We start from the raw sequence: 22,851 nt of genomic DNA, 5'->3' as shown, positions 1-22,851 counted from the left end.
GGGTTTTGGTGAATGAGACAAAGCAATATTTAGAAGTAGTCATCAGAAGTTTTTTTTCTTCTCCCACCCCTGCAAAAGCTTAGGCTTTCACATAGGGAAAATCCACCACTTTGTGACATCACCTCTTCTCAAGTCCAACTTGCTAACAGGTAAAGTTGAGTGAAAACTAACATCAAGGGTGGCCTTGAACTTCCACCTTTAGACCCAAGGCTATAAGGATTATTAGATAGAAGTATTCCAGGGAAGGCTGGCTGTCATACCCAAGGGAAATATTAGACAAAGAGGAAGAGAAGGGTGTGTGGAGAGGGGCCAGAGTCACTTTATAAACCTATACTAGCATCTTTCAGCCCAGCAACAAGTGGTTTTCCTCCCTTTTCACCCACTTCCTTGGAGCCCAAGTTAGTATGCTCCAGTTTGCCACTGGCTTTGATATCTGGGGAACTGAAAATTTTAACTGAAGTAACTAACTTGATTGTTTTGCAGTCCGCTATGAAATTGATAATGACCTCATGGAATTCAATATTTTAAAAAACAGCTTTAAAGCTGACAAGGAGGTAAAGCGAAAAGAGATCAGAAATGGATTTCTCAAGCTGCGCAGCATTCTCCAGGAGAAAGAGAAAACCATCATGGAGCAGATAGAGAATCTGGAGGTATCCAGGCAGAAGGAAATTGAAAAGTATGTGTACGTCACTACCATGAAGGTGAACGAAATGGATGGCCTGATTGCCTACTCCAAGGAGGCGCTGAAGGAGACAGGCCAAGTGGCATTCCTGCAGTCAGCCAAGATCCTGGTGGACCAGATCGAGGATGGCATCCAGAGCACTTACAGGCCCGACCCACAGCTCCGGCTACACTCCTTGAACGGCATGCCCTTGGACTTCGCTGAGCTCTCCAGTGCCATTCACGAGCTCTTCCCCACAGGACCCAAGAAGGTGTGTTCCTCTGGGGACTCCCTGCCGTCCCCCTATCCCCTGCAGTCAGAAATGATGATCGCCAGGAAGGTCACTTTCAGCACCCACAGCTTCAACAACCAGCAGATATACCAGCGAAGCTCCTCCTTATTGTCCTTCAATGCCCCTGCCTGTGAGAAGACCAAGATAGGTCTGGAAGCCTATGGGCGAGCCCAGTCAGCTGCACCTGCCAAGCCCACAGATGGCCTCTATACCTACTGGAGCACAGGGGTAGAAAACCAGCCTGTGCAGAATAGCAATAGCTTCCACAACTGGTACTCATTCAACGATAGCTCTGTGCAGACTCCAGGCCCAATTATTATCTACCAGACTCTGGTGTATCCAAGAGCTGCCAAGGTAAGAAAGGCTCTGGGCCCCGTAGGAAAGATGGGAGGGTGTGAGCTATGGCATGGAGGTGGGTAGTCAGGAAAGTTTGCACTTAGTTCATTGACCACTCGGATATGGTCACTCAGATCTGTTCCTCTGGACTCTGTGTGGTCAGTCCATTCAAAAGGGAAAAGTTCCTGAAGTCTTAAGAGCCCGAGATTGGCTTAAACCAAACAATGTATTTAACTCATAGCCAGATATGCATCTGAAAGCCCCAATTCCACTTCAAAGACAGCTTCTCTATTGAAAGAGACTGCAATTTGGGAACCAAAGTAATTTGAAGAGACTGCTTGAAGAGGGTAATATTTCCCAAAGGAAAGCCTGTAACAGTAGAAAGAGAACAGAAATTGGAATTAGAAAAGCAGGCTCCATGATTTATCAGCTGTGATTCCTATAAATTGCTACTTTTTCTATAGAAAATATCTAGACTCTTCATGAATTTGGAAAGATTAGAAGGATAATCCCCAATGGAATTCCAGTTCTTATCTCCTGAGATTCAGCTTTTTTTTTAGTGAGGGAGGGTATGTATCTCTCACAGACCTCTACAACTGCCATCACTCAGCGTCAAGGGATGTGACTCTTCCTTGACCTTCTTGGCCTAATATGAACAAATAGCCCATCTCTTAACATTCCTTTCAAATCTAGCTGATTGAATCTAAACTGAATAGTTTATATAATGTTCTATTGGAGAAGGCAATGGCACCCCCACTCCAGTACTCTTGCCTGGAAAATCCCATGGACAGAGGAGCCTGGTAGGCTGCAGTCCATAGGGTCGCTAAGAGTCGGACACGACTGAGCGACTTCACTTTCACTTTTCACTTTCATGCATTGGAGAAGGAAATGGCAACCCACTCCAGTGTTCTTGCCTGGAGAATCCCAGGGACGGGGGAGCTTGGTGGGCTGCTGTCTATGAGGTTGCACAGTGTCGGACACGACTGAAGCGACTTAGCAGCAGCAGCAGCATTAGCATCCAGGAAGGAAAAAATGTATTCTATGAGAGCATATCTTGCCTCCTCTTGGGGCCACTAGAGGGACAATTCCCAAGCCAACCCATGGCCTGCTCCCATGTAGCAGAATCCACCTTCTGTCCTCATGATCTGAGAGCACTCACAAAGACACTTAACGTCCTTGAAGCCTAAACTAGTGGTTCTCAAACATTAACATGTGCCTGGGAATCTTGTTAAATGCAGAGTCTGCTTCAGTGGGTCTCAGTGGGGCCTGAGATTCTGCACTTCTAACAGACTTCCAGATGTTGACATTGCTGCCAATTAGCAGACCACACTTCAGTATCAAAGGATGTAGAAACAAGAAAATTAAAGGGAGACACTGACCAAGCCTTACTTTTTTACTCTCCTGAAACATCATAATCTATGTTTTGGCATTTATAATTGGCTCCAGGAATGACCTTATGTTGCAAGGTAGAACATATAGAACATATCCTCCCATGGGCTGTCAGACACAGCAAATGTATCTCTGCCCTTCACGTAACAGGTCCCCACAACGAAGCAGCTGAACCTACACTTCCAAATGATACTAGATCAGCAACACCTGCATGTATGTGACATTGCGTCAGGGATTGCGTTAGGTCTCATCTCCATGCAACTCAGACCACTTGAGAGGTTGGCAAGATCCAGCTCTGGATGGGAACGACTGGTGATGTTTGCCCTATACTTGAGCTTGGAGAACAGTCTCCCTATGCCACCTGTAAACGGTCCCTTGATGAATTCAAGAAAGGAACGTACATAGGAAAGCTCAGTGAAGTCACTGACTCTCAAAATAGGACACCTAAACCTACTGCCAGACAGTGGTATTTGGTGTAAAAATATCATTTTTTTTATATTTTCACCTGAATAGGTGAAATGCACCTATTTCAGGATCGTGGGGAATAGTTCACACAGGAATTACAGTGCTCAGGAATACAGAAGTTGAAATCAGTATTGGCATGTCTCTTGAGTGATGATTGACTAACAGTTCTCTTTTGTTTGGGGATATTTGGTTTTGTTTGTTTGAATTTACTTGGAGTATAGTTGATTTACAATGATTTTTTAGTTTCAGGTGTACAGCAGAGTGATTCAGTTACAAACACACATATATTCATTCTTTGTCAGATTCTTTTTCATATTGGTTATTATGGAATATTGAATACAGTTCCCCGTGCTATATAGTAGGTCCTTATTGGTTATCTATTTTATATACAGTAGTGTGTGTGTGTTCATCCCAAGCTCCTAATTTATACCTCTACCCCTACAAATTTCTCCTTTGGTAAATCTTAAATTTATTGTCTCCTTTTGGCACAGGAAATACTCTTTAAGTTAGTCTTATGAGTTGTCACTATGTATCTTAAAAATCTTAAAGAGTTTTTTATAAAAACTCCATTTTATTTCTAGAAATCCCTCCTAAAGAAATGATTAAAAACGTGATGAAGATCCATGCCCCAAAGCGTTCAATGCATCATTATTAGAGTGTAAAATTAGAGACAACCTAACTGTTCAACTATAGAAGGACTAAATCATTTATGGGGCAATTATTAAAATGGTGCTTTAATGAATTTTTAATGATATAGGGACATATATAAAATGCAATAAGTGAAAAAAGCAGGAATCAAAGCAATATAATCCAAATTACATACATTTTTGTATTTGTGTGTATTCTAAAATTGGAAAGTAATAATTATTAACTGAACTCTGAGATTATAAGAGATGTTTATTTTATTTCTTATACTTTTTATGTGTTTTCCAAGTTTGTATTTAAAACGAGTACATTTTGGTAATCAAAAAATGTTTAAAAACTTTATACATTTATATGACTTATTAATAAGTTGGGCTTTTTACACTTTTAAAAGTGTAAATATATAAAAATAATTATAAAGTAATCATACAAATTCATAGCAACTTTAAAATATGTATACTTATAAGAGTAGTTATAAATTAACTTTATTTTATACACAAAATTTTTATATTTTTAATTGGTGGATATTTGCTTTACAATGTTGGTTGATTTCTGCCATACAGCAGCGTGAATAAGCCCTAAGTATACATACATCTCCTCCCTCTTGAACCTCCCTCCCACCCCAACCTCCATCCTACCCGTCTAGGTCATCACAGAGCAACTGGGCTGAGCTCCCTGTACACACAATAACACTTAATTTTATGAAAATTTAAATAAAGTATGCAATGTATGTTTAAAAATAGTTATTATAAAATACTTATACGTCAGGCACAATCTACTAATTAACATTTGTTAATATTTCTCTTCCCAAGAGTTGATATTTTATGCTTTGAGTGTGAAAATATATTCTCCATTACTTGGATGAATAATTTCACCTCTTTGCAACTCTTTTGTATATAAATGAAGGGTTGAAATATATACACTTTTCAACTTCTAAATGTAACCTTTCTGAGCTCCACAGTAAAATGCCTACATACATAGTCAGCGACTCAGTTGTGTCCGACTCTGCAACCCCATGGGCTACAGCCCTCCAGGCTCCTCTGTCCATGGAATTTTCCAGGCAAGAATACTGGAGTGGGTTGCCGTTTCCTACTCCAGGCATTCTTCCTGACCCAGGGATTGAACGCACATCTCTTGCGTCTCCTACATTGGCCGGCAGGCTTTTTACCGTGGCGCCACCTGGGAAGCCCCCCACTGTAAAATGGGAAAATAAAATCTCCCTCTGAGGGAGTTGTGAGGAGCACATGAGTCAGGCCATGTCTGACACAGAATCTGATGCATAACAGATGTTCAGTAAATGGTAGACACTTTGGTTAGTGGTGTTCAGAGGACAAGATCACCTCCACATTGACTGACAGGAACAGAAGCCAGAGGAGCATCCATCTGTTCTTAAAATGCATAGTAAACATCATGTCAGGACTCATCACCCAGCCTTTCAAGACTGTTGCACAAGGTCTTCAGCAGCTAGAGGGGCTGAGTCAGTTTAAACTTACCCCATGGGGTCAACAACACCAATCTTCAAGGAAAAAGAGAACTGCATGGTGTCTGCTAATACCCCACTAATACATCCACTTCTTCCTAGGTTTACTGGACATGCCCAACAGAAGACGTGGACTCTTTTGAGATGGAATTCTACGAACTCATTACTTCCCCTCCTAACAATGTGCGGACAGAGCTCTGTGGACAAATTCGGGACATAATGCAGCAGAATCTGGAGCTACACAACCTGACCCCCAACACCGAGTATCTGTTTAAAGTGCGAGCCATCAATGATAATGGTCCCGGGCAGTGGAGTGACATTTGCAAGGTACTGTACACATTATTTCTCAGACAGATGTTCTTGATCCACTTTGGATGCACCTGTCAGGATGATCACGAGATCATGGAACTCACCCTGTGACAGGCCCCTCTACTCCCGGAAAACTTACTACTCAAGGACACAGAGAGGGCCCCTGGCCTTAACCAACTTTGCCAATGAGGCCTGAGAATCATCACTTCAGTCTGATTCAGAAAACATTCGTGCCAGGTATCAGGTTAGGATGTAGAGGTGCCAAGGAAAATAAGACATAATTCTTGCCTTCAAGGAGCTCAAAGTCTAGAAAACAAATAATCTTGGTGTAAGAAGGACAAAAAAAGTGACACATTAGCCCCCGTGGTGACTCAAGCAAAGATAGTGTATCAGATTTAACCAATATAAATACAGGATGCATGCAATGAATAAATTTTTTAGTGTTAGTGTATCCCATGCCATATTTAGGAAATACTTATACTAAAAAATGTATTTGCTGTATATCTGAAAGTCAAGGAGTTGCCAGTGAGCAAGCCAGGAAGAATTCCAAAAAAGGAAGGGATAAGATTATTCCTCTTTTTTTGTGATGCAAGGCTGGTTCTTCCTTGTATCTCCAGGGGAAATACATTCAGGGGCGTAATTTTATTGATATTCAAAGGAGAAAGGGAAGAAAAATGCCAAAACTGCCTAGAACTATCTCACTGTACAACCATGATAGTGCTCTTAGGAATCAGTAAATTATATCTTAATCAGAGATTCTTTAGAAGTAAAGAGAATAAATCCATTCCTTTTGACTTTTGAAAAGAGAAATTTATAGTGCAGAGAGAGAGGACTCTCATGAGACCACTTACAGGTGGGACACACACCTGATACACAAGAAAACTGGCAAGTCATCAGTTTCTCTCAGTCTCTCCATCAGTATCTCTCGTTCTACTCCCTCCCACACACACCCTTCTTCCATCTCTGCTTCTGTCCAATCTGCACCACTGTTAGCTAGCCCATCATTTCTCCTCCCCTAAATTCAGCTTGCATGTGGTTTTGGAGGTTTGTGGTGCAATCCGTGTGTGACCAACACAGTCTGACTAGCTCCATGCCCCTGGACTCAAGAATCTGACTGGTTGCTACCTCTAGTGATGAAAGGAAGTGGGAGGATTGTGCTGTTGCTCATTACACTTGAAACAAGTCTCCTGGGGAGGGGTGGGGGCCCTCTACTCCACCCCGATGCGCTGTTTCTGGAGCACAGCACCCCTGTGCATCCCCTCCCCCTCCACGGAGGTCAGATACTCACACGGGAAGGCAGAGTGACTGATGAGAAAGTCGCCTGGTTGCTCCCCCTGTTAGACCCCAGCCAGGTACCCTGTCGGTCAGTTGCCCCACAGCCCAGTTCTTGCTGGTACCCTTCTCTCCAGAGCAAAGAACACCCTCTGCTGCTGCCACATTTGACAGCAGGTCCTTTTGACTATGGATTTTTCCTTCAATCTAATTCCATCTGCCTTCTCATTTTTTAGAAATTCCTCTGAAATGTCTTGCCCATGAAGGGCACTCAGTGCTGTTATTGGTTTTTTTTTTTTTTTTAACGTGTATCTTAAGTCATTTTTAGATGCAAGGGACAAAGATGTGGGTGGAGAGACCAAAGAGTGTCAGCCTTCCTTAGGTAGATATTTTGTCATCCCTCTTACACTCTGAACTGCTTGAAAACAAAATTCACATTTAATTCATCTTTCTTTCTCCCACAATGCCTACCAAAGCACTGTGCATAGAGCAGGGTCTTAATGGTTATTGAATGAATACACGAGTGAAAATGTGACCAAACAAATAAATATATTAAAAAATGTCTACATAAAAGAGAGAGGAAAGAAACTGATATGTAAAATTAATAATTGCAAACTACTGGAAGAGGCCTGAAAGTTGTTATGTGCTATTTTACAATCAATTGAGAAGCAACATCCCCCTGAAACTGTTTAGGTCAAGCGTTTGCTCTCCCTATAAAGGAAGAAAACTCATTCCAGTTTCTTTTCTTTTTAACACAGTTTCTAAATAAGCAGAGCACTAATTAATGAGCTTTTCTGGAAGCTTCATTTTTATCTGACTCACAGAGCTGCAATATAGATTTTTCCTTCAGAAGTAATTCTTCCTCCTTTTTTGTGATTATATTAGCATTCCAGGGGAAACTCAGCTTTCCTTAACATTTGTCATGATTTGCATAAGTAAAGGCTTCAGTAGCAAATGAAAATAAGATGGTGTGTTTGAATGACATTTATAAAGCTTCATAAAAGTAATGACTTCAGCTCTTTCCTATAAAATCGAAATATTTTTCCTTCGGCATCAGTACTATGCAGGTATTCCTGAAAGGTTTCATTTAAAATGCCGTAATGAGGCAGCAGAATCATTTCTTATCCAAAATGCAATATTCCCATCCTTTTGTTAAGGAAGTGAAATAACACCTTTTATATTTGATTTTCATAGTATGTGGCTTGTTGATTTTATTTTTTAGGGATTTTATTTGCAGTCTAATACATGAAGCATGAAAATTAACTTTAACACTTTTTAAAGGTCTCATTCATTGCAGGCTGACTCTGTGTCCAACACTGTATATTCATTATCAGTGATCATCCCAACCGCTCGAAGGCAGGCAGTTACTGCCTTCAGTTTACAGAAGAGGAAACTGAGGCTCAGACAGGGAAATTGACTGGCCTCATGTAACCCGAAGGAGTTGAGTGGGAACCTAGGTCTCATCCAAGGCAGGAGTTCTTCGTCCCATGCACCATAATCAGATAATCAGATGCAGTGAAGTCTGGGCAGGGTGGTCTCAGCCTCGGGGACCTGGCCTCACACTCTGGAAGGATGCTGTCCAAACAACAGCAGTGAGTGGGACTTTTCTTTACGAAGCAAAATCATACATCAGAAAGAGTACTGGGCTTGAGCAGCGTACCCGGGTCCAAGCCCCAAGTCCACTAGGCAGCGACTCAGTGAGGACAGGCATCATGCTGTCCTTGCTCACCCCTCTTGGCCCCTAGTTCCCAGGTGAGAGCTTCTAACATCCAAGAGCTTCACTGATGTTTGAGAAGGAATGGAGACGTGGTTTTGGACCAATCATGTACTCTGTGGGCTCCGTCCCTCCTCCTGCTCTTCCTCTAGACCACTGCCCCCGTTCTCACCCCATTGTCTCCCTCTGACTTCAAATCTCCAGGGAAGTCTTCAAACTTCTGGGAAGTCTTTCCATGATAAATCTAACTCTTCCCCTTGCCTTGGTTTCCTATTGCTCCTATAACAAATTGGTAGCTTAAACAATACAAATTTCCCTCTTAACTCACAATTCTGGGGATCAGAGATCTAAGGTGTGAGCAGGGCTATGTGATTTCTAGAAGCTCCAGGGGAAAATTCATTTCCTTGCCTTTTCGGCCTTCAAGCAGCTGCCACGTTCCTCGGCTCATGGCTTCTTCCTCTATTTTCAACACTAGCAACTTTAGACTGAGCCCTCACGTCATCATCTCTGTGGTTCCCTTCTGCCTCTCCCTCTTCTACTTTGAAGGACTCTTGTGGTCACATAGATCCACTTGATGATTCAATAAATCCCTCTATCTTTTTTTTTAATAGTTATTTATTTTGCTACACTGGGTCTTAGCTGCTGCACATGAGCTCTTCAGTCTTTGTTGCAGTACACAGGATCTTTAGTTGCAACATGTGGGATCTTGTTCACTGGCCAGGGATTGAACCCAGGCCCCTGCATTGACAGCGTGTAGTCTTAGCCACTGGACCACCAGGAAGTCCTTAATCTCCCTTTCTTAAAACCAGCTGACTAGCAACCTTAGTCCCCCTTTGCCAAGTAACAGGGCTTCCCTGATGGCTCAGACGGTAAAGTACCTGCCTGGATTGTGGGAGACCTGGGTTCCATCCCTGGGTTGGGAAGATCCCCTGGAGGAGAGCATGGCAACCCACTCCAGTGTTCTTGCCTGGAGAATCCCATGGATAGAGGAGCCTGGCAGGCTATAGTCCATGGAGTCACAAGCAGTCAGACATAACTGAGTGACTAAGCACACACAGCATAGCCATGTAACGTGACATTCACAGGCTCCTGGGATTTGGACGTGGGCATCTTTGCGGGGAGCATTATTCTGCCTACTACAATCTGACATAAACCAGATTTCCCAGCTTACATCAGGTCTGAGGATAGATATTCAGGCCCCAGAATAATCACAAACTGGTACTGTTCTGTGTCATTCCCTATAGTTCTTAAGGAAATGCACCTCTCCCTGTCCCCACCCATACTCTCAAATTCCTTCTCAGTCTGTACTGGGTCCCGCCCCTCAACTGTGCCTCATGTGTGCTCAGGAAGTGGTCCTGCCAGCTACCCTGAGTATCCACAGGGCTGCTTCCTTCCTGCTCAGGCTGCACTTAGGCTGGAAGTCCAGCCACAGAGCAGGGCTACCTGGCCTTCCTGGACATGTTCAGTTTCACAAAAGCCTTCTTCTGGTTTTCCTTCTGTCCTAACTGCAGACACCCTGCCTTAGGGTAACACATACATATTCAGGGGCTGGGGTTAGAGGATAATTTGAGTGACCAACACTAGTATGCATTCGAAATAACTACCCCGAAGCTACCCTCTCACTCACCCACATACTCACAGTGACTCCATGCCCTGAAATGAAGTTGAAGTGGTTTACATGCTCTGTCTCCTTAGAATTCATTATTTTCCAAAGGGCCCCTTGATGGTTCATGTAAATAGAACCCTATTAGTCCCTTCCTATTTTCCCTGCCAATAAGTTAGAACCCTGGAATGAGTATAATTTAGGCTCAAACCTGATCTATCATTTTTTAACCTCACACACAGAAGGTGGAATTAGTCAGACACCTCAACCCATGGTCCATTACCAACATGGGTCTATTTAAGGCCCTTTTCTTTTTGTTTGTTTGATTTTTTTTGGTATTAGGGGGTGCTTTTGTTCTTGAGAGTTATGTTTTATTGGGCAAAAAATCTTAGAACTTCAAGCCCTTTCTTATTTATGTATTTAATTCCTTTTGTGACTATGCTATGCTATGCTAAGTCGCTTCAGTCGTGTCCAACTCTGTGCGACCCCATAGACGGCAGCCCACCAGGCTCCCCCGTCCCTGGGATTCTCCAGGCAAGAACACTGGAGTGGGTTGCCATTTCCTTCTCCAATGCATGAAAGTGAAAAGTGAAAGTGAAGTCGCTCAGTCGTGTCCGACTCTTAATGACCCCATGGATTGCAGCCTAACAGGCTCCTCCGTCCATGAGATTTTCCAAGCAAGAGTACTGGAGTGGGGTGCCATTGCCTTCCCTCCCTAAATATCCATTCCAGTATGTTTTCTGTGCATCTTGTTGCTTTTATGTGTTCTTACATGGTGTGTATTTTTTTGAATGTTATTAATTTACGCAAACATCATGGTGTTACATAACTTACTGTGTCTTACCTTTTTACTCTGAACACTGTTTTTATGAACCACCCATGTTGTTGGGCGCATTTAGCCCCTAACTCCTAACACTGCCCCATCCTTTACAATAAGCTGGTGTTCACCACGTTTTACCTGTTGACTCAGCAGAATAGATACTCAGGTGACTTCCAATAATGCTCGGTGAACAGCCTTATTCATATTTTGTGGGTGGGATGAGGATGTGAGACTTTCTCTGGGACATTTTATTAGTTTACTAGAGTTTGTCACATTAGATGTTACTAATTGGCTTAAACAACAGAAATGTATTGTCTCACTGTTCTGGAAGCCAGGAGCCCAAGATTAAGGTATTGGAGGGTCTGGTTTCTTCTGAGACCCTTCCCCATGATTTGCAAATGTCTACTTTCTCCCCACCTTCTCCCTGTGAGAAAAGACTCACAGAGTTTTTTCTCATGCAAGTGCACCTCAGATGTGCCTCTGTGTGTCCAGACTTCCTCTTCTTATAAGGACAGTCACATTGGATTTGTTGTTGTTTTTCAGTTGCTAAGCCATGTCTGACTCTCTGTGACCCCAAGGACTGTAGCACACCAGGCTTCCCTGTCCTTCACTATCTCCTGGAATTTGCTCAAACTCATGTCCATTAAGTCAGTGATGCTATGTAACCATCTCATCCTCTGCCGTCTCCTCTCCACCCTCTTCTCCTCCTGCCTTCAGTCTTTCCCAGCATCAGGGTCTTTTCCAGTGAGTCACCTCTTTGCATCAGGCACCCAAAGTATTGGAGCTTCAGCTTCAGCATCAGTACTTCCAATGAGTATTCAGAGTTGATTTCCCTCAGGATTGACTGGTTTGATCTCCTTGCAGTCCAAGGGACTCTCAAGAGTCTTCTCCAGCACCACAATTCAAAAGCATCAATTATTTGGCGTTCAACCTTCTTCATGGTCCAACTCTCACATCTGTACATGACTACTGGAAAAACAATAGCTTTGACTATATGGACCTTTGTCAGCAAAGTGATGTCTTTGCTTTTTAATACACTGTCTAGGTTTGTTAAGACCCTCCATCATGACCTCATTTTAACTTAATCAACTCTTTGAAAGCCCTGTCTCTAAATACATCACATTCTGAAATACTGAGAATAGGACTTCAACATAAAAATTTTTGAAACAATTCAGCCCTTATCAGACATATACCATGAGTGAAATTGCTGGGGATAGAGTGTGTGTGTACTTGATCTGACTGGATGCATGTACATTGCATAAGGAGTGAATGAGGGTCCCTATATCCTAGACCCCACCTAGCCCATTACCATTTTGCTAGCCCAATAGGTAGAAAGTGCTGTCTCCTTATTATTTAAAATTTCATTTCATAGGCTTGTTTTCAGGATTCCTTCTTCTGCAGATAGCCTGATAAATATCATGTACTCATTCTTCCACTGCATTTTTCTTTTTCTAGATGATTTGCAGTATGACCTTGTATATTCTAGATCATGGTTTTAGATACTGCTAATATCTCCTCAGTTCTGACATTTGTCTACTAATGTCTACTTTGTCACTTTGTTCATTGTGTATTTCATGAAACAGCAGAAATCTTCCATTTTGATGTGATCAGTGTCACCAGTTATTTTTTTCATGGTTTGACCTTTTGAAGTTTTGTTTAAAAAGTCCTTAAGAAGGCTTATATCACAAAGGTAATCTTCCACATATTCTTTTATTAACTTTAGTTTGACCTTTGAAATTTAGGACTTTAATCCATCCAGAGTTCACCTTTGTGTGTAGTTCTAGGTATGGACGTTCTACTTTTTTTGGACATTGAATGGGTCAATTTTCCCAATATCATCTACCTAGCAATATCCTCTCCATTAGAATACAAAAAGGATGCCACTTTGATCTTGTATTAAACTGCCATATATTCAGAGGCATTTCTCTGAGCTCTCTATTGTATTCCATTGGTCTGTTTGCTCGTATGTCAATACCATACTACTTTATTGTTGATTTCAGCTTTGTGTTATGTCTTAATGAACTGCTAAGGTAAGTCTCCCTATTGTCCTTCTTTCTTTTTAAGGTCTACTTAGTTAATAATAGAAATGCATTCCTTTACATGAAGCATGAAAATTAACGCTTTTTAAAGGCCTCATTTATTGAAGGCCAACTCCATTTTGGAGTAAGTAAATTGAATTCCTAAAGAAAAAAAAGAAAGAAAGAAAAGATAAAATGAGTAGAATTCAGCTGGGGAAGCATTGAGTCTCTACTTTGGAGACAATATTTTTGTAATAGTTCTGATTTTTGTTCAAATCACCTCCTGTGTGCTTTATTAAGGTTTTAAAATTCTTCTTGTAGAGGTACTACATGTTTCTGGTTAAACTATATATTTTACAGACTTAGTTTATATTATTAATGGTATGTTTATTTAATTATATTTTCTAATGTATTGCTGGCTTGGGAAAAAAAAAAAAAACTACTGTGTTGATAGGTTAATCATGATTCCAGCAATCTCAATAGTGTCTCATTATTCTGAGAGCCTATCTGTTGATTCTGCTTTTTTTTCCCAAGCATAAGATCATATCAGCTATAAATAATGATAGTTTTATCTCTTTTCTTGCAATTCTTGAACATTGATTTCTTTTTCTTTTCTTATACCTTTGGCCAGGGCTAGGGGTCCTGTAGAAATGGCAGTTGTAAGAATTGATGTCCTTGTCTTATTCTTAATTTTAATGTTTTTGCATTGAACCCTGATGGTTTTTTTATTTAGTTTTTGGGATGTATAATCTTTATTAAGTTAGGGAAAGTTCTTTCTACTTTTAAATTTTTGAGAGCTTATGCAACTTTATAATTTTTTAAATCATTGAAGATAATCATGTGATTTTTCTCCTTTAAGCATTAATGAAATAAATCACATTAATTTTTCTGATGTTAAACTCCACTTTAATTCATGGAATAAACCCTCTATGATCATGATGCATTATTTTTATAATATACTTGGTTTTAGTTAGCTCATATTTTGCTTTGGAGTATTGCATCCATGATCATATATGAACCGGACCTATACTGTTTTGCTTGTGTGGTTTTATCTGCTTCTAGAACCAATATTTTACTAGCTTGATAAAATGAGCTAGGAAACTATTGCTCTTTTTCTATTTTCTAAAAGTACTCTTTTTCAAAAATTTGATAGAATTGATTTGGAAAGCCATCTGAGGTTTGGGGGCAGGGGAAGGCCTATCAGCTATCATTTCAGTGTCTTTAGTACCTCAAGTCCTCTTCTCTGTTTCTTCTGTCCTGTTTCATCTGATCCTCTTGTTCAGAGACACACTTCAGTCCCCACTGCCCCATTCACATGTCGTACTCAGGCTTTATCTCTGAAGATCCTGTCCTTTATGACAGAGCTTTTGTAGGATTTACCCCTATTTTTATGAGTCAATTCTCAACCTGTCACAACACTGTTATTTCTTCCTCATTGCCCCCAGTAGCTCTGTGTGTGTATCTTACACATTTATATAACCCTTATCAGGGTTATCTCCAAGTATTATTTCCATTTGTATCTAGGAATGGGTAATCTAACACCATACATATAATCTTTGTCTTGCATGAAGCCTTGTTTTCTCTAAAACTAAAAATAAATTTTGCAAAACTAGAGAGCATAATGGTAATAGTGTCTATTTTTTGTCCTTTCCCCTTGAATACAAACATAAAAATCTTTATATAGACAGACTCTGTGCTTTGTACAAACATTGCTCTTCACAATCCAAACTGCACCCCCACTCTACCTCCCCCATGAGTCCTGATCCATCAAGACTGAGCTCATTTGTCCTGTGTGCTGTCTATCACACCCGGATTTTGACCTCACTCCCTAAATGCCTTCTTAGTAAATGTGTATTGGGAAGGAACAGAAATGCCATCAGGGCAAGATCTGGGTAAATCTATCATGCTCAAGGTAAGGCATGGAGCTCCACATCTAAGCTGAGTTGGTGAGACTTCTAGGAAAGTCCTGCTACCCAATGCAAGCTGCCTTTTCTAGGGAGCACTGACTATGCACTGTGGTCAGGGATGGTATGAAGCATCAAAGAGAAGCGGTTGGCAGATGTACAAATTATGATTCTATTCACCTTTCATTCAATTTTCAAGACACTTCTCTGTACCATATCTGATGTTGGCAATACAGAGATGAAAGATTGTCACTGCCTCCACATCCCAATCAAGGTGCTCACACTCTGGTAAGAAAATGAAACACACTCGCTGAAATGAACAAATGATAAGAGCTGTGACAGAAACAATTTCCATGGGTTGGGTGGGGAGCACCCTGGGGCTACTTTCTGGTGAAGCCCACCTGGGTCACAACCTCAACACAATAATCAGCACTCACTTCTTGCCTTAAAGAAGTGGGACCTTCTCTGTGAAATCCCAAACCCACCACATACTAGCACTGAGACTTTAGGAAATCTACCTGGTTCTTCTGAGCCTCAGTTTTTTCATCTTTGAAATGGGATCAACGGCACCTGCCTCATGTGATTGTTGGCATGAGGAGCTAATCAGATAATGTGTGTAATGTCTGGCCCGCTGCAGAGGCCAGGCTTCTGGGAGCTGCTATGTCCCTTGTGGTTGGTACCAGGGCTCTCTGCTTCTGATTGCAGGTGGTAACACCAGATGGGCGTGGAAAGAACCGAGCTAAGTGGGGCCTGCTGAAGAATATCCAGACTGCCCTCCAGAAACGCTTCTGAGCAGCCCCGCAGAGCAGGCAGCAACCTCAGAGATGCCACACAAAATAGACATATAGAGACACACACATATGTAAAAGTATTTTTCTCACCACATTCTTCATTGAGGTTGTAGACAATATTCCCTGGACCTCTGAGCCATTTAAGCAGAAGTCTACTAAGAGCTAATAAAAGGAAATGTCTTGGCTTACTGTTTGCTCATTAAATTGAAACTAAGATACAAAACAGTCAGCAAGTCAGTATGTTTTATTATCTCAGGTCTAACCCTAGGCTCAGAATTCTGCAATGTTTTGTGGGAGGCAGCATTGGTTGAAAAAAAAAAAAAAAAGTCACTCTCTTTGAAGTCAGGTCCCTGGGTGTGCATTCTGATCCTGGCCTAAGTAGTTCTAGTTACTAGAACTAATGTTTGGGCAAATCACTGATGAATGGGGAGGCAGAAGACGTAGGAGACACAGGTTTGATCTCTGGGTAGGGAAGATTCCCTGGAATAGGAAATGGTATCCCACTCCAGTATTCTTGCCTGGAAAATTTCATGGACAGAGGAGCATGGCAGGCTGCAATCTATGGGGTCACAAAGAGTCAGACATGACTAAGCACACAGCACATATGAACATATGCCTATCACTCCCTTCCTATTCAGTCTGTTTTAATATGAAAAAGTCAATATTGTTAGAATGCACTTCCTAATTATTGAGCCTGGACTTGCCTTCCCATAACTTTAACCCTATGGTCTGAAGCATGCCTCGGAACCAAAAGAATGAGAGTGCTCCCTCTTGTCTTCACTCCTTCTGGTCCCCAGAGCAAAGGAGGAGCAGTAGAATGCCTGGCAGGGGGGTCCCCTACAGTTCTTTGAAGTAAGGCAGTAAAGGATGGCAGAGTTGTGTGTCAGCTCCAACCTCGCTGAACTTGGCCAGGCCCTTCAGACAACGTGAAGCCTCCAGAGCTTCTTGCCTGACAAGGACCCATGCCTGGAACAACCCTCTCCTGAACTCCACCCCACTGCTGGTTAGAAGACACCACCAGTCTTACAGGCCCCAGCTCAACCACTTCCTTCAGGAAGTCTTTGCTGATTCTCCAGGTGATCTAATTTAGGATGATACCTCCTTTTTTTCCCTGGGTTCTCCCTAAACACAGAGCACTTCCTCCCCACCCCCTCCCCCACAGAGTCATCTATTCCAGTCCATGATGCTCAGAAGCACTCATTGGTCCCTAGTCTCTAGGGCAGGGACAGCATCTCATTTATTCTGTTCCAATGGCTGATTCAGTGAAGCTCACATTAGTACCAGGGACAGAGGAACTAGTGTTAGAAGACAGGTGCACAGAATGACCCTCCTGTGAACCCCACCCCCAACACATTAAACTGCACTATGAGGGTCTATACACAGAAGTGGGAGGGGGCATGGAAAAGGACAAGTGGTCAATGGTCTCCCCTTTCTCTAATCCCATCCTTCTCATGAGCTGTCCCATGGGCATGTGTGGCCAACCAACCTAGCTTCACCCTTCAGCCAAATGCCATAGGACCATGGCATTTGCAACCCATAATTTTGCCCAGAGGCTCAGCATCAGAGCCAGAAAAGGGCCTTTCCCTGTGAGAAATCCCTGGTGACAATCTTCTAATAATGTGAGATGAAGCTCAGCTGATTCTTGCCCTGCCCCCCAAAAGTATTAGAAGAAGCAGTACCTCAGGAAGCTTCATCATGATCCTATTACTATAAATGATGGCTTGAATCTACCATCAGATTTGGTATTATCATATAATCATTTCTGTTAAAGGCTTCAGAATCATCATTAGCACAGGGAGCAAATTAAATGACATGCCAGCAGGGATTTTACTACTGATAAACTGAAATGAAATTAGATGGAAAAAAAAAAAAAAAGGACGATACCCATTTTGCATTACAAAGAACACACCTACTCAGAGCCGAGAAGAATGACCAGAATCAGATAAGCCCCAGCACCCCATCTTGCCTCTCTAGAGAACATGCAAACTTGCATTCAGCAACCAAGACGGTCTGGGATTCTCTGAGAAGCCCACTTTACTGGTAGCTGAACTAGTCTCCCAAATGAAAGATGGAGCTTCTTAATGGTGCAGAAATCCTTGCACATCATTGGGTCCCTGGGTTATGGTTTACACAGAGTGCACCCTCCTGGGACTCCTCCTGTGGTATAAAAAGGAAGACAAGGATCTGGTGTAAAGCCAGCACTTCCCTAACCTACCGTGTGGCCTTGAGTGAGCCCCTCTCTCACCTTGCCTGAGTCCCTCTCATCTTACAAAGCTGGATGTCAGCTTTATTGTCTATATGATGATGTGGTTTGTTTAGACATTTTACAGCTAATCTTTAATAAAATAAGAATAATGTTCCTTTTCCCGCTTCTTAGGACTGTTGTCAAACGCAAATGAGTAATAAACATGAAAGCATGTAACAAAGTAGAAAATACTATTAAAGAGGAAGTTTTTGTTTGTTTCTTTTTAAAATTGGAGAATGATTGCTTTACAATGTTGTGCTGGTTTCTGCCTTACAACAACGTAAATCAACCACAAGTATGCATATGTCCCCTCCCTTTTGAACTCCCCTCCCACCCTCAAACCCAACCCACTCCTGTAGGTTGTCACAGAGCACTGGGGTGAGCTCTGTGAGCAACTTCCCACTAGCTATCTATTTCACATACAGCAATGCATATGTTTCAGTGCTACTCTCTCAAGTCCCACCCTGTGTCTACAAGTCTGTTCTAAAGAGGAAGTTTTTTTTTTTAATTGAAGTATATTTGATGCACAGTATTTCATAAGTTACAGCCATAAAATACAGTGATTTATAATTCTGCATGTGCATAGTAGTACATATATGTGTGTGCTACTAATATAACCAAGAGATTCATAAATATACACCACTACATTGAGCAATAATCTCACTGTATATCTGCATATTTCAACATCCTTATCAGTCTTTCTTTAGAGCACAGCGTTTGAGTACAGGAACAGATAATTAGTGGCTGTGTCTACTTGAAAAGACTTTGTAGTATATTACTATAGTTGCTAGCTAAGAAAATGGTAGTTTTCTAGCACCTCTCCTCTTCTTACTTTTTTCTTTTTTTCTTTTCACTCTAAATTCATTCACTCATTTAACACATCTGTAATGAGACCTAGGGACAAGGAACACAGTGGGGAATTAAACAGGCATGGTCCTGCCACACATATTTTACAGTCTAACGAGGAAGACAAAGATATAATATGCTGATGACTAGAAATGATGAAAAGTGCTAGGGAGGAAAGGAGCATGGAGCTGGGAGGTATCAATTCAAAAGTGGGTGAAATGGCCTGAATGTTGCATTCTCCAAAATTCATCTGTTGAAACCCTAATCCCAATGTGATGGTGTTTGAAGGTGGAGCCTTGGGAGGTAATCAGGTCATGAGGGTGGGACCCTCAAGAATGGAGTTAGCGCCTTTATAAGATGAAGCCAGAGAACTAACTCACTGTCTTTCTATCACTTGAGGGAACAAGAAGACAACCATCTACACCCACAGAAGAAGGGTCCTCACCAGAACCTGATTATGCTGGTGCCCTGATCTCGGACTTCCAGCCTCTAGAACTGTGAGAAGTAAATTTCTGTTATTATAAGACACTCAGTCTATGATGCTTTGTTAGTAAAGGGCTCCCCAAGAAGTGAATTTAAAGCTATCTCCTTAAGGGAAGAAACCAGCCATGTGACAAGCAGAAGAGAAAAACTTCTCTGTTTTTAGATCGAGTGGTAGCAGTGCAAGGGCCCTGAGGCAGGAAAAAAAAAAAAACAAAACAGGAACTCAGCAATCCTAGAGGCTTGATGGCAGGAAATTAGGAGAAAAGAAGGGTGGTAAATGGCCTTGGCCGAACTTAAAGGCCATCACAGAGGGTGTACATGTAGGGAAGCTGTAACCCAGGCAATGTCACAACCCTATTTATATATTAGTAGTGTTACTTTCGGTTCTGTGTGGACAGTGAGTTGCAAGGAACCAAGAGAAAAGGCAGGAGGACTGTTAGCACCAGCATGGTTACCTGGGCTGAAGGGACAGACTCAAGGTGAAATCAAGAGCCTTTTCTGACCAGTGGTGTATATGGATGAGCAGGCAAAAGTAACCAAGGATGGTGTCAAAGATTCCAGATTAAGCATTGGGTGGATGACGGATCCCGAAAGGGAAGAAGAGACAAGTTTCAGTTTTAGGGAAACTATGTTCTGCCTTGGGTGAAAGAGGATGCTTGAAGGATTGGTGGAATCAGCGGCATCTGGGTGTTGTGTCAGTCTGATTCAGTCTGGAAAACAGAATCCACACCAGCCCTTTTAACAGAGTGAACTGAGTACAGGAATTGGTCAACAGATGTTGGAAGACTCAGGACAGAAAAGAGCCACTGGGATAACACAGAGGTGGCAACTATCATCCCTAGGTGCCACTGTCACCCCCATGGCCAGGAAAATGGGGGGAAGAAGGTATGGTTACCAGAACCAGAGGCTGGAGGAGGAGCCCTGCTAAGCTGGGACTCAGATCTCTGAGCAAAGGTCATGGCCAGGCTGGTGCTGGTATCTCTGGGGGAGTTCTGGCAGGCCCGTTCTAGGGTGTGGGGAGAAAAGCTGGAAACTGTCAGTGACAGCTGAACTGCAACAGCCTGGAAGGTGACGCTGCCCTGAAGAGGGGGCAAGACCGGAAGAAACTTTTTCCTACACCCCCTCCCAGGACCCCAATCTTCCTCTGGTGTCCCCTAGTACCAGAGCATCATGGAGTCAGCTGGCAAAAAAAAAAAAAAAAAATGCTATCTGCAGAGTCACAACCTCAGCATCAGAGACCAAGTCCAGAAAGGTGGAGTAGAGGCTGAGAGACATCAGCTTAATAATTGGAACAATTATGTGAGCTGCTGCTGCTGCATCACTTCAGTCATGTCCGACTCTGTGTGACCCCATAGACAGCAGCACACCAAGCTCCCCCATCCCTGGGATTCTCCAGGCAAGAACACTGGAGTGGGTTGCCATTTCCTTCTCCAATGCATGAAAGTGAAAAGTGAAAGTGAAGTCGCTCAGTCATGTCTGACTCATCGCGACCCCATGGACTGCAGCCTACCAGGCTCCTCTGTCCTTGGGATTTTCCAGGCAAGAGTACTGGAGGGGGGTGCCATTGCCTTCTCCGCCATTATGTGAGACTGGGACCCAGAGAACAGGCCTGGACTGGGGACACAAACTCAAGTCATCAGTGAATGTGATTCAGTGATTTGCTAGAATACTAATGGCATCAACCGTCTCCAACTCAAATAGGCTCTGGAGGAGAGACCAGAGAGACAAGAAGCTAGTTCCTGTCTTCAGGTTGCTTACTAACCACCAGGCCACCTGGAAAGCACGTGGGTGTTGAATCTGTTGTGAGGCCTCAGGAGCTATGGGGCCCCATCCCAAGTAAGCATTGGAATCACCTACGGAGCTTTTTAAAAATAAAGATGCCCAGGGTCCGCCCCAGAGCCACTGATCAGATTATAGGGCCCAGAGACCTTGGTTTTAGTGTTTTTGAAAAGCCTCTGAGTGATTGTGAGGAATGGCCCTTTCCCAGACCAGCAAGCACGTGGGACGCACTAGATTTGCTGAGTTGCTGAAAGATGGTTCCAGGCCTAAGTTGCTGGAAGACGCTTCCAGACTGCAGGAGGACCAGAGTTAGCCTTTGAGGGATGAACAGGAATGATAATGCACAGGCCAGAGGAGAGGCCACCATGAAGATGGCTTGCAGAAGGGCATGGCAGCAGGAGTGAATGGAAGCTGGGCACAAAAAATTCTCAGAAAATGTTCATTGATTTGAGTTGTTAAAGTCTGAATTTACCCTGTGCTGTTTATCTTTAATCTCTCGTTTTTCTCTGAGAGATAATGAGAAACAGGGTATGTGGGGAAATGTTGATATCATTTCAACAGTTGCTTTGCTCCAAAATAAATAAAGGGGTATATTCAGGGGGAAAAAAGAGATAATATGAACCAAAAATGGCAGGAGCAATGTTATACACAAGTGCTCTTATTTCTGCCGGCTGACATGTCTTCCTGGTGAAAGCCATCAGCAGCACCCAGCCACACACTCATCTGTGCACCCCCTCCACACACACACACATATACACGTATATACACATACACTTGTATGAATGAATATATGTGCACACAAACACACATATATACACACATGCACTCCAGATTCACTGCCTTTGAATCATATCATCTCTCAAAAAAAACTTGAACCAGTAGGAACTTGTCTTAGTCACTCAGATGGTAAAGAATCCACCTGCAATACAGGAGACCTGGGTTCAACCCCTGGGTAGGGGAGATGCTCTAGAGAAGAGAATGGCTACCCACTCCAGTATTCTTGCCTGGAGAATGCCATGGACAGAGGAGCCTGGTGGGCGCCAGTCCGTGGGGTTGCAGAGTCAGACATGACTGAGCAACTGCCACATTCACTTTTCACTTTCACTTAGATTTGAAGAATTAGAAGATCAAAGAGGCATGGTTCTTAAAATGTCCATCAACAGATGAATGGATACAGAAAATGTGGTACATACATACAATGGAATGTATGCCACAAAAAAAGCAAAACATTGCCATTTGCAGACACATGGATAGACCTAGAGATTAACATACTAAGTGAAGTAAGGCAGAGAAAACAAAGGTATGATAACCCTGATATGTGGAACCTAAAATATGACGCAAATGAACTTATATATGAAACAGAAGTCGACTTACAGACACAGAGAAGAGATGCGTGGTTGCCAAAGGAGATGGGGGATAATTAGGAGTTGGGGATTAATAGATACACGCTGTATAAAATAGATAAACAACAAGGATCCACTGTATGGCACAGGGAAGTATCTGCAATATCTCGTAGTAACTTATAAGGAAAAGAATCAGAAAATATATATATGACTGAGTCACTTTGCTGTACACCTGAAACTAACACAGCATTGTAAATCAACTATTTGTTGTTGCTGTTCAGTCACTAAGTTGTATTCAACACTTTTGCGATCCCATGGGTTGCAGCCTTCCAGGTTCCTTTGCCTTGGGGTCTTCCAGGCAAGAATACAGGAGTGAGTTGCCATTTTCTTCTCCAGGGAATTGTCCTGACCTAGGGGTCGAACCCTGGGTTCAGGGTTCAATCAATGCATCTCCTGCAT

General features: G+C 42.4%; 1 protein-coding gene across 2 annotated transcripts in view; it reads left to right on the top strand.

Annotated features, from left to right (window-relative positions):
• TRIM42 (tripartite motif containing 42) overlaps positions 1–15,879 on the top strand; it is a 30,053-nt gene extending 14,174 nt beyond the window's left edge. The window contains exons 3-5 of one of the 2 annotated variants that reach the window (XM_061420281.1): positions 484–1,307; positions 5,368–5,592; positions 15,611–15,879. In XM_061420281.1, coding sequence (XP_061276265.1) covers positions 484–1,307; positions 5,368–5,592; positions 15,611–15,697 — 1,136 coding nt within the window. In that variant the 3' untranslated portion in view covers positions 15,698–15,879. Of the gene's footprint in view, positions 1–483; positions 1,308–5,367; positions 6,331–15,610 lie in introns of those variants that run through there. The other variant, XM_061420275.1, reaches the window with a different exon arrangement.
• The last annotated feature ends 6,972 nt before the right edge of the window (positions 15,880–22,851 follow it).

This window comes from Bos javanicus, chromosome 1, assembly GCF_032452875.1.
Source record: "Bos javanicus breed banteng chromosome 1, ARS-OSU_banteng_1.0, whole genome shotgun sequence".
Lineage (NCBI taxonomy): Eukaryota > Metazoa > Chordata > Mammalia > Artiodactyla > Bovidae > Bos > Bos javanicus.
This window is presented reverse-complemented; position numbering and strand designations above follow the sequence as displayed.